Source organism: Herpailurus yagouaroundi, unplaced genomic scaffold, assembly GCF_014898765.1.
Source record: "Herpailurus yagouaroundi ecotype Mexico unplaced genomic scaffold, PumYag 221, whole genome shotgun sequence".
Lineage (NCBI taxonomy): Eukaryota > Metazoa > Chordata > Mammalia > Carnivora > Felidae > Herpailurus > Herpailurus yagouaroundi.
This window is the reverse complement of record NW_024412452.1, coordinates 14,693-25,154: the sequence shown is the minus strand read 5'-3', so window position 1 is coordinate 25,154 and position 10,462 is coordinate 14,693. Positions and strand designations below refer to the sequence as shown.

The window sequence follows — 10,462 nt, the reverse complement described above, 5'->3', positions numbered from 1 at the left end:
GTAATTGAAATAATGGCTTCCAAGACAATAGACTGCTATAGTTTTACAAAAATCCTCTTAAAAGTTCAAATTCAAAGGCCAAGGATTCAAAGGCCCAAGAGCACATTGTATAGAAAGCTTTTCCCTGGAGCTTGAATGGCACAGATGTGGGGAAAATGGGTTGAAAATGTCCTGTCTATAGCTCAGTGTCAAAGTATACATCCTGCTCTAGTCCTTTTCTGGGATTGGTAGGATTGTGGGTGATTTCCACTCCTTTCTGAGTTTTCAATACTAAACATGTATTTCTTTCATAACAGGACACATGACAAAAGTTCTTTTATAAATAAAGAGGCACTTCCAGGCACCTAGATCTTTAATGGTAAAGGTTTATTCAGTTTTTTGTTTTGGTGTGTATTTTGAGGTTTTGGTACCCTAACCACCTCATCTCATCACAGTGAGTGGACTCTTTGGGAGAAGGGGTGGGGGCAGGCTGGAAGCCATTACAGGATGCACTGTGGGCATCTACTCTGTGAAGGAGGAGAATGACTGGGTACCCTTGGCGGGGGTGGGGGGGGGCATCTTAAACAACTGTGTCTTTTTCCTTTTAGTATGAAGCAATAGATGTTATTAGAATTGTTACAGGTATTGTAGTACAGAGGAACCGATTTTTAGCACGCGCCCCAACTGAGCTTTGAGGGGAGAAATCCTAGCAGAAATGGAATCACGCTGGAATTTCAATCAAAAGTTGGAAGCTCACCTTACAAAAAGATAAAAAGAAAACCCCTTTTTACATCTTAAAGTGACAGCTCTTAAGCTGCAGAACATTTCAAATAATGAAAGTTTCTCCAGTCAGCTTCACACCATGCTTGAGCCCTGCTGTGTCCATTCTTGACACTTCAGCGACCTGATTTTTAAAAAAAAGTTTGACTTCATCTATCCATCTTTTATGGTACTTTATGTTCCCATTTTTTTTTATTCTTCTGAATTTGAACTTTGTGAAAGTATTAGCAAAATAATTGTAAAAGCCAGTATCTTGCCCACGTGGAGATCAAGTGAGGCAGGCCCCAGCTTCTACCCCGTTGTCGTCTGGGAGCCAGGGAGGGACTGTGTGGCTGATGGGTTCCCCTGGACCCAGCTCCTGGGTGTTGTAGGAACTGGACTGGCTCCAGCGCAGTGTGAAGTCTGGCCGGAAGTTCCCAGGCCGGAGGCCCCCTCTTGCAGACCTCCTTCAGAAGATGCTGCCTTGGCTGTACCTCACACCCAGAGAGGACGGAAGTCGCACTGGCTTGGGCTGTGGCTAGAGACAGGACAGGTAAGACTGACACAGGACTGAGGTTACAAGCTGCAGGTTTGTGGTGCACCAGCTTAACGTCTTTCTGAGGGAAGGAGGTGGGGAAGGTGACTGTGGGAGTGAAGGGTGTTTCTCAGTGTGGGCAGGGGGCAGGGAGCCTGAGGAGGAGCCTTGTCACATGCAAGAACCCAAGAATCCTAGAGACCACCTTATTTGATCCTCCTTTGCCTCTGAGGAGAATGAGAGGCAGGGAGGGGGCAACATATCTTGGCTGGGGATCCATGGCCAGTTGATGGCAGAGTTGGGATCAGAGCTCAGGTCCTCTGTGTCAATCCGTTGCTTTTCCTGTTTCAACAGGCTGGAAGACCCAGCTCTTCCTGGTCCTGGAAGCCCTGGTTGCTGGGGAGAGGACACTGCCCTGGTCCCCTGGGCAGCTCCCCGGCCCTCAAGGTTCCCCCCAGCTGTCATTAGGATGGAGGGAAACATTAATCTGGTCCCTGTGGGATAGGTCTGAGTTGGGGCAGACACTCCCTCCCCCACAGGGGCTTGTGATTCAGGAGCAGGAAGAGTCAGAACCTGGGGCTTGAGCTCCAGGAGGGCACGGGGTTCATTGTTTTATTCCCATCTGTAGATCTTGTGCCTAGAATGTGGCCTGGCCAAAGGCACCCACGTTTTTTTAAAAAAATGAGTGAACAAATGGATAAATGGCTGTCATGTTAGGGGCTGGCTCTGAGCATATTGGCAAAGTGGGCCAGGTTTGTTCTCAGACACTTCAAGCCCATGGTTGCTATGTCTGTCGCTCTCAGGGTCATTTCCCTGTCCTGGGGCACCTGGTCACAGAGGCTGCATCTGACTCGCCCCTCACACTCCAAGGTGCTACCTCTGACTTGGACAACGATAGGGAGAGAGACGTGCGTCTCTGGAAGGCGGGATCCGATGATGATGGGGCTCCTGGCGTCGGAGGAGACAACATTTTTGTGGAGCAAAGTCTGATTTCCCCTGAACCTCAGGAAAGGTTGGGCTTGGTACATCAAATACAGAGCATCGGTGGGTGCAGAGGGTGGCTGCAGCTCCCCTTGAGGGCCTGGGACAGGGCAGGGGAGGTGGGAGCTGGGCCTGGCACCAGCAGCAAGGATTCTGAGGAGAGGGTGTGAGAGAGGCCATTCTTGAAGTGGTGTCGTCAGCGACCCTCAGAAGCCTTGAGCTGTGGCCTGTGAGGAGGAGCATAGGGCAACCAGCAGCACTGGGCACCTCTTCCTGCTTGGGGAGCAGGGGGCTCCCTGTCCCGATGGGTGAGGACCCACCCACCTCTTCCTCCCCTCAACTAGAAAGCCTGGACTCACCTGGCATGGCTTTGAGTTCTCATCAGACGTGAGGAACGTGGATGCACTGGAGAGGACTGGACGTAGTCCCACACGCCCCCAGGACCTGCCACAGGGACAGCATGAGGGTCTGAGGCCTGTTCCCCATTCCCAGTTCCGAGGGGGACAGGAAGCTCCAGCTGGAAGGGGCAGCTTGCCACCTGCCACCTGGTGGGTGCTCTTGGTGTGAGACCTCTTGAGCCACTCCTGAGCCATGGGCCTTCTGGGTTTAGGGCCTGCAGAGGTAGGGTGCTTGCCCCAGAACACTCACTTTGCACCCCTTGCCGAGCACACACTGCTCAGTGAACAACCCCCGTCCCCAAATGTGCATCAGACCACACTCCTTAAAGCTGCCCTTCCCATATGTCTCCTTTTCTGTTGTTTTGTGGCTTTTTCTTGACCCATCCAAGACTATCTTTTCTGTTTTAAAACAGCATGGGGGGTACCTCCCAGTCCTGGGCCTGCCCTCCTGGGGTTGCCCTGGGCCCAGAGGAGCAGGGCCTCTGAAGATCATGGACGAGAGAGGGTGGGGGCTCTGGGATCTGAGGAAAGTCCCAGCACCAGCTGGGAGGGTGAGCATACCTGGCAGGTGGTGTGGGCATCCCCACCCCTGGACACTAGGGTCTGCAGCTGGGGCATGTGCTGCTCCACAAATTGTTCACACTGAGGAAGTGGACAGAAACAGGCGTGGGGTAGAACCGGGCCCATTGCAAGACTCTCCCACCTAACCATCCTGGCCTCTCCCCTTATCTGGATCTCCCCAGGGCTCCCTCCTGACCCAGTGGAGATCCAGCCATTGGCCTCCACTGAGCAGCTCTGGCTGTGAACGAGCCGGCATGGGCTGAAATGGAGGGTTTCTGTTGGGAAAGCCAGAGACACTGGAGATGAGGGCTTTGAAACTCAGGCACAGGGGCTGACCTGTGCCACCAACTCCCCATCCCCCCCCAATTTAAAGCTCTTCTGGTCTTGGCAACCTGATGTTGGTGGGCAGTGGGGAGCCCTAAACATCACTGAGCAGGGCGGTACCATACAGAAACCTGCCTCCTGAGAAGGTAGTCATTAGGCTTCCCTCAGGGTTTTACTTTGTGAAGGGAATTTACTGTATGGACTCTGAGTCCTGGACTCTAGGACCTTCAAGCCCAGCCCTCTCCATAGGTGGGTTTGTCCCCAGTGAGTCACACTGAGAGGAGGGATGGGGCCAAGACAGGATGGGGGTCTTGGAGAGAAGGCCAGGCCCCCTCCTGCTCCAGTGGGCCTGGTGTTATTCAGCTCCTCATAGATAACTGGGCCTCATTCTTTGCCCAGGAGGGAGGCCTACAGGTCCTCTGGAGCCCGAGCCCTTCGTCCAGAGGCAACTTGTGACCATAGCAGGTTTTGCCCTGAGTTATTGTTCCGTGTTTTTTTTGGTCCCTGGCCTGTCCGTCTGAGCTCCCCAAGGGCAGTGGTCAGACCACTCTGTGTGTCTCTGACTGGGAAGACTTTCCTGGGCTCAACCGCTACTGTGGGCAGGCCCAGGGTCCCAAGTCCCCCACGTGCCTGTCCCGCACCTTTTGCCTGTCTAGCCAGGAGCTGAGGCAGGCCTGGCGCATTGCCTGCAGCATGGCCGGCCCACTGCTGTTCCCTGCCTGGCTGGTTACAAACATGCAGAGGTGGCACGTGGACTCTTCAGGTAGCCATTCTCCGGGCAGGGACTCCAGAGCTGTGAGGACTAGAGAGGACACAGTGAAGACTGCTCCGCAGAGGTACTCAGTTCCTGTCCTGCTTGGTGCAGTGCGGGGGGGGGGGGGGACGGGACTGGGGAGGGGGAGGGCGGTGCAGGGGCAGGGGAAGAGAAGAGTGGGCAGTGGGAGGGGGCTGAGGCAGCAGGCTCACCTGGGCCAGCACCATCCTCGTTGGAGCAGCGGAGGACGAGGCCACAGACCAGCTGGGGCAGCACGCGGCCCAGCAGTGCATCCAGCAGGAGGACGGTGTAGCGCTCGGCCAGGCACTGGCAGATGCCCCCCACCACCAGGGGTACAATGTGACACACCTGGCCCACGGTCATGGCCAGCACACCCTGGGGTGGGGGCAGAGAGAGGGCGAGGTGGGACCTTCCCTGGCAGGATCTACCGTGCCCAGCGCTAGTGGTTCTACCCTGTTCTCTTCTGGGAGGGAGAAGGATTATGCCGGGCATTGGAGAGTCCAAGGGGCCTGGCCAGAGTAACTAAGTGAGTGCAGGACCAAGGTGCAGATCCAGCCCTGGGTCCAATGGCCCTGGAGTTGCTGAAAGGAGCATGGCCAGCCCAGACAGGTGAGCGTCACCAAGGCCATATGGTGGCCCGTGGCATAGGTGCAATCAGACCTGTATCTTCTCCCTGCAGACCCAGGGCTTTCTATGTTTCCCTGAAGGTGGATTAGCTCTCATTTGTGGCTTCTGGAGCCAGCATGTCCCTGGTTTCAGGAGCCCCTGGGGGAAGCAAGGAGTTTCCCCAGCCCACGCGGATCCCGAACTCAGCCTCCTAGCTGAAGGGCAAGGAGAGAGGCAGAGGTGACGAGCACTCTGGCTCATTCGCTCATCCTTTATTCATTCAATCAATACGCGTAAAGAAGCTGGATGCCACAGACTGGCCTTGGGTCTACCCCTGCTCGTGGCCCCACTGCCCCCATTGCTGGGAAGGTGGAGTTGGGAGCCGGACACAGTGAACTGCACATCTCTGGGGTGTCTTACCTTCCGAAAGGATACATTTCACCAAATACTCGCACCTGCTTGTGTCAGAATCCACACTTGGCTCAACCTCCCCACTTTAGTGACAGAGGAGTGGTCCTGCTCTATCAAAGGCCAGCCTGTGGTGCACTGGACACCTGCCCCTACCTTCTCAAGTACTTCACCCCCATGTTACGCTCTCCCCCCACCTCACTGCTTCTCCCACCTGCTGGCCAGTCTCATCGGCACACAAACATGACTCACTTGTCTCTGCCTCCCTTCCTGGAGAAGCTTCTTGAAGGAATTGTGGATATTTGCCATTCTACTTCTTGCCCTCCCTTCTCCCTGGGGCCCACTCCATTCGGGCCTCTGTCCCCATCACACTGGTCGTGCCTGCCTCCACCTCACAGCAGCTCTCAGCCTCTCCTTGAAATGCTTCCTTCTCTCTCTGCTTCTGTGACATCACGCCATGCTGTGCCCTCCCCTCCCCTCCCGCTCCTTCCTGGCTGTTGCCTATGCTCTGGTGCTGGCATTTCCCCTTGCTGAACCAGGCCTTCTCCTCCACCCTGTCCACACCATGTCCCTGGATGTCCCTACTCTTTCCCTCAGATTTAAATCTTGTCCACAGCCAGCAACTCTCAGATGGATGTCTCTGGACCTGAGCTTTCCCCTGAGGCTTGGGGGTATTCAGCTACCTGCTTAACATCTCCTTTTGTAGGGCACAGAGGCGTCTTGGACTTCATGGCTAAGGAGCGCTTTAGTTTTCTGGCCAAGCCTGTATATTCTCAAGTTTATGCATCTCAACTGGTGGCGTCACCAAAGAGCCCATTCCTCAAGCCAGTCGTCCATCCTAGATCCTCACTCCCCTGGCCCCTTCCGTCACCCAGTCCCAGTGAGCCTGCCTTCTCTCACTGTGGTGACTGCAATCATCTCCTTAATGTTCTCCTTTCATTCTTGCCTCCCACCTGCCCATCCGCTCTTCAAACTGTAGGAGAGCCATCTTTCTAAAGCGCGAATCAGATCACGGCATCCCCCTGCTTGAAATCCTTTCAGAGCTGCAGATTGCATTCACAACAAAAGCCAGTGTTTTCTAACTTGGCTTAGATATTTCCGCATGGCCCGGCAGTGCCTGCCCCTCTGTCCCCTTCTCTGACTGCTCTGCCGGGGCCCACCTGCCATGGCCACACTGGCTCTCTGTTCCTCAGGCTTGCCATGCCTGTTCTTGACCGTGACCCTTCCTCTGCCAGGGCCTTGTCCTCTTAATCCCCACCTCCCCAGAAACTCTCCCTGACCAACCAGCTCAGCCCCTCTCATCATCTGTTTTGATTCTCTGCTCTGAACCTAACTGCAAAAACCCTTTCCCCCCACAGTGCCAACTTGGGAAAGTGGGGACCTTGTCTGCTGCTATGAGCCCTCAGTGCCAGGAGGCCTGCAAGCTGCCATCTGGGAAGAGCTCAGGGGGCAGGGCCTCACTACCTTGTACCCTATTCCAAGGCAGGGCAGCCCTGGGCCGAGGAGACCCTGGGTGATGGTCACTACAGGTCTGGGAGACTCCCAAGTTTGGCGCGGGTAAGGATGGGGAATGCACCTGCAGAAATTCTCCTTTTGCCAAATTAAAGCGCCTTTTCTATGGAGACAACTGGGATTCTTTGCTATCAGATGATGAGCAGCTGGAGGACAAGACCTGGGTCTTTTTCATTTTTGTTCAAAGTAGGGACAATGCCTGGCATAGATGGGGGGCTTTACAATTGTTGAATGAACCCTAGCCCCCAGAGCCTGAGCCTGAGCTCTGGGGTCCCTTGTGAGGGGGCAGTGCACCGATGTCTCCCCCCTGCCTACTTCTCTTGATGGGTGTGAGGAAGGGTGGGGGAGGGTGGAGCTGTGGAAGGGCCTGCAGAGCAGAGCAGCTCCGAGTATTCCTGGATGCCTCACCTTGGGAATCACGGCTTGGATTCGCTTGATCAGCATCCTGCAGAGCCAGCAGAAGGGGAGGGGGATGGGGAACCGCTGCTCCATGAGGTCCTTGGGGAGAGAATCGCCTCCAGGTGAGGCCTGCTGGGCTGGACACCTGGAGAACGCATTCTCCGGGCTCCGCCTCCCCCGCCTCCTCCTTTCCCCTTCCTGCTTTAGGCCCTGCTTACCGCTTCTTTTCCCTTTCTGGCTCTGCCCTTCCCAGAGCAAACACTTATGGGCCTTGCTGTGGCCCCAGCTCTCTGGATTCCCATCTGTCTGGTATGAGGGGCCAGCAGTGCAGGGGGCCTCCCTCACCTGTGTATGAGGCCCAGGCCTCGCCTGGAGGGCTCTGGGCAGCACGGGGAGGGTCAGCTTGTCCAGCAGGGGGTCTGACAGCTCTGGCTCTTGCCCTGGCTCCGGACGCTCAGGTCTGCACAGGCCCAGGTACTTGCAGATGACCTTTGGGTTCTAGGGCACAATGCAGGGTGAGGGAGGGAGCCCACTTCCGCCCAGCCTGGCTCAAGGACTTGTACTAAGACCACTGGCTTTAAGCCTGGAGTGGAGGCCAGCAGGCTGGTTGGGAGCTGTGGCTTAGGGTTCTGTGGCGAGGTGGGGGGAGCCCAAAGGCAGAGATGGGACCGTGGGTGTTTGGTCAGGTGTCCGGGAACGTGTGTGAATGAGCACGAGGGTGTATGTTTGTGAGAATGGATGAGTGCAAGCATGGGTGTGAGAGTGTGTTTGTATGTATGAGTGAGGGTGTGGGTTCTACATGAGACTGAGTGTGTAGTATGAGTGTGTGTGAAGGGTGTGAGGGTGTGTGGTGGGTCTTTATAAGCCCACCGTGCAGGCCCACTCTGTATGGTATAGCAGAGCAGGTAGGGCTGTGATCTGGGGCACCTGGCTGAGGACCACTGCATTTCCTGGAAAGGCCATGGGTAGGATGTGGGGGGGGGGGGGTGCTGGGGTGTTGTATGTGTGGGTAACTCGGCATGGGTGGGCATGGGGGCTGTGCAGGGAGGCAGGTTGGAGGTGAGGTTGCTGGGCTCTCACAATCTGGTTCTGGAAATAGTCGATGACCACTGGGAAGTAGGTGTCGAGCATGTGATGGCACTGGGGCACGAGCAGCTTCAAGGGGAGAATGTCACACTCACGCTCCAAGAATTTCCGTATCGAGTCCTGGGAGGCAGTGGGAGGCCGACAAGGTTGGAGAAGGGACAGTCAGGCTGGCCTCTCTGAGATCTGTCCCCACCCGAGTCCCTGGATGCAGGACCACCACCAGGCGGACTGGCCACCCTCTCCCAGGGCTCTAGAGTTCAGAGAGTGCCAAGGAATTAAGTAGTTGGATATAGGGAGGGGTCTTCCCCATTAGGAAAGACGATTTCTGGCTGTGCTGCTGAGCTCACTCCCGGGCCCTCTCCTGGCCAGGAGGATCCTGGAGTCCTCAGGCAGACCTGGGCCTCACTTTTGGCCTGGAAATGGCTCCTATAGGGGGCTAACCTCTGTGCCCTGCTCTGTCCCCCAGCTGTTGGCCCATAAACTTCATCCAGGATTTGGGCCTCATCACCTGTAAAATGGCCTCCTTGGTCATCTTGGTGAGGATGTGGACGATGTCCTCGCATTCCTGGCACAGGTCATCCTGGGGAGGGGGCCCCAGGTGGGGCACTTGAGTGGGGGGCATGCCCCCAGCTCAGGTGTGTTAGGCTAACAGAGCAGGTAGAGGCTGACAGGACACTCTAAGGCACAGGCAACTGCCTCCCATCTTATTCCATCCCATCCCATCCCATCCCATCCCATCCCATTCATCCCATCCTATCCATCCCATCTTATCCCATCCCATCCCATCCTATCCATCACATCCCATCCATCCTATCCCTCCCCTAGTGGGGCTTGAATCCCCTCAGGTCCATCCAGAGGTTACCCAACACCCTTTATACCAGACTTCCAGTCTCGGTGCATCCATGGGTGGTACTCACAGCTCTTATGTAACCCCAGACTTCCTGTAGGCAGTGCCCCAGCGCTCTACACTGCAAGGCTTGCTCCAGGCTTTGGCACCAGAACTCAGGGCCCCGGGCACAAGTCAGAGATGAGGCGGTCCGGTCAGCTGCAGTTTGGGGCCAGAGCAACCTTGGAATTTAGGCCACATCTGGCACTCTGACTTCACCCAATCTCCAAATCCAATTTACTGGGAGTATTTGGCCATTAAACACGATGAAGTCAGATAGCTCTGCTTTCCTGCTCTAGCGCCCACCAGCTGTGGAACCTTGGACAAGTCCTGGAGCCTCTCCGAGCTCATCTTGAAATGGGGCTATTGTACAAAGTAGGGATATGCCTGCTTCAGAGCCAGAGCTCAGTAAGCGTGGAGATGCCCAGGATGTCTCACCTGGCCCCAGGTGAGAGGGAGGCGAGGAGAGGCTGGGGAGACTCACCAGCGCCTGGGCCACAGAGTGTGGAGAGCAGCAGCAGCCACGGCAGCAGGTGTGACTTGGCCATGTCACCTCCACAGCCTGGATACCCTGCTTGGGCGGGGGCCCTTATAGTAGGCGGGGAGGGGGGGTGGCGGGGGAAGGGTGTGGGGGCAGGGCTCTGTGGGAGCAGCAGGGACCTCAGTGTTTGCCTTTGCCCTGGAGAGCCCTCCAGGTGCTTTGATCCCTGCCTCTTCTGAGCAGTGACACTCCTGCCAGCCACCCGTCTCTCCACTACCGACTCCTGCTTGATGCCCAGTTCCCACTCTTCTGTCCTCCTGCCCTGAGTCCCATGAGCCTGGACTACTGGCGGCTTCTGAGTGTCCACATCTGGTCCCATCTCTCTGGGCTATGGAGGAGACTGAGGCAGGGCCAGGGCAACCAGAATGAGCCCCCTCCCATTTCTTCCCCCGTCCCTCGAGCCTCCACCACTCTTGAGCAAGCTTTGAAGGGCTTCCTGCCTGGCTCTTGACCCTGGGCAAGCACTGAAGGAGCAAACCCAGGACCATCCTTGTCCACCTACCTCCACCCTCTCCTTACTCTTTTCCCAGAAAATTCCTCTGGTTCTAGGGACTCATGATTGTCATTACTCAAGAGAGCATTTACATGAAACGAACAAACGAAACCCCCCAAGGTCCCAAGAGTCTGAGACAAGGCTGTGGGGATGAGATTTCCAGAGTGTCTCTGAGCAGCCCTGTCCAGTGATGCTGCCTATGTCCCCTAGGGACCCCTC

General features: G+C 56.0%; 1 protein-coding gene across 4 annotated transcripts; it reads right to left on the bottom strand.

The window, feature by feature from the left end:
- Nucleotides 1–893: 893 nt before the first annotated feature.
- On the bottom strand, nucleotides 894–9,803 carry SFTPB (surfactant protein B). 4 transcript variants are annotated; one of them, XM_040458318.1, is made up of 11 exons: nucleotides 9,694–9,803; nucleotides 9,241–9,368; nucleotides 8,832–8,903; nucleotides 8,318–8,443; nucleotides 7,583–7,735; nucleotides 7,247–7,336; nucleotides 4,504–4,687; nucleotides 4,179–4,339; nucleotides 3,214–3,294; nucleotides 2,614–2,698; nucleotides 894–1,669 (listed from the first exon to the last, which is right to left on the bottom strand). In XM_040458318.1, exons 1-10 carry the CDS (start codon nucleotides 9,755–9,757, stop codon nucleotides 2,636–2,638), a joined length of 1,122 nt encoding a protein of 373 aa, XP_040314252.1. In that variant the 5' UTR covers nucleotides 9,758–9,803; the 3' UTR covers nucleotides 894–1,669; nucleotides 2,614–2,635. The 4 variants fall into 4 exon arrangements, with proteins under 4 accessions (XP_040314252.1, XP_040314254.1, XP_040314255.1 ...); XM_040458320.1 differs by having other exon boundaries at nucleotides 894–1,276; XM_040458321.1 differs by having other exon boundaries at nucleotides 4,504–4,618.
- Nucleotides 9,804–10,462: the final 659 nt, after the last annotated feature.

Coding starts and splice junctions, on each gene's coding strand:
- SFTPB (XM_040458318.1), bottom strand. CDS start 9,757: ATGGCCAAGTCACACCTGCTGCCGTGGCTGCTGCTGCTCTCCACACTC. Junction 9,369..9,693: donor ACTCTGTGGCCCAGGCGCTG/GTGAGTCTCCCC, acceptor CCCAAACTGCAG/CTGACCGGACCGCCTCATCT. Junction 8,444..8,831: donor CCAAGGAGGCCATTTTACAG/GTGATGAGGCCC, acceptor ACTGCCTCCCAG/GACTCGATACGGAAATTCTT.